Here is an 808-nt window from a genome sequence, read left to right on the forward strand (position 1 = left end):
TGGGACGCCAGGTAAGGGATTGCTCTTGTTTGGATGATGCTTCTTCCTTTTGCTTGTTTGTCTGTGTGTTCTCTGTCATGGTTTCTCTTTCCATGTCTCACTACTTCTTTGTGTAACAAACAGGCTTTATAAAATGGCAGTTGGTTTCATGCTTGCTCATCCATATGGGTTCACACGTGTGATGTCAAGTTTTCGCTGGCCAAGATACTTTGTAAATGGACGGGTAAGCTTGTAATGCTGAAGATACTTTCATGGTGAATAAGGATGAGAACAGGGCCAGAGAAGCAGTCCGGTGCGTTTAAATTTGTTAAGTGATTTCTCTGTCCCATGTTGGATCTAGGAGGTGGAAATTCTATGTTCCATCTAGTTTTTCTCTACAGATAAGGCTCTCTGCCTTTTCAGTAAGAAGTTTTAAACTTCTCTGTTTAATTACAGGATGTCAATGACTGGATTGGACCACCAAGTAACTCGGATGGATCAATAAAGCCTGTTACAATCAATGCAGACACTACCTGTGGCAACGACTGGGTTTGTGAACATCGTTGGCGTCAAATAAAGTAGGATACTGTGTGGAAAAAATAAGTAAAAACAATTGCTTTTGCTTCATGTTCCTCATTTCTTCAGAGCTCTTGCAGCCACAGTGACAGCCATTCTTTGCATTTTCAGGAACATGGTTATCTTCCGTAACGTGGTGGATGGTCAGCCTTTCTCCAACTGGTGGGATAACGGCAGTAATCAAGTAGCCTTTGGCCGTGGTAATAAAGGCTTCATCGTTTTTAATAATGATGACTGGTAAGTCAGTGGGAGA

General features: G+C 41.8%; 1 protein-coding gene across 1 annotated transcript; it reads left to right on the top strand.

The window, feature by feature from the left end:
* Positions 1-129: 129 nt before the first annotated feature.
* On the top strand, positions 130-792 carry LOC104531637 (pancreatic alpha-amylase-like; the record flags this gene model as incomplete). The annotated part of the gene is made up of 3 exons (XM_010176574.2): positions 130-223; positions 436-557; positions 667-792. Coding segments are annotated over exons 1-3 (338 nt in total), but the record flags the coding sequence as incomplete, so codon positions are not given.
* Positions 793-808: the final 16 nt, after the last annotated feature.

This window comes from Antrostomus carolinensis, unplaced genomic scaffold, assembly GCF_000700745.2.
Source record: "Antrostomus carolinensis isolate BGI_N321 unplaced genomic scaffold, ASM70074v2 C12999708, whole genome shotgun sequence".
NCBI lineage: Eukaryota > Metazoa > Chordata > Aves > Caprimulgiformes > Caprimulgidae > Antrostomus > Antrostomus carolinensis.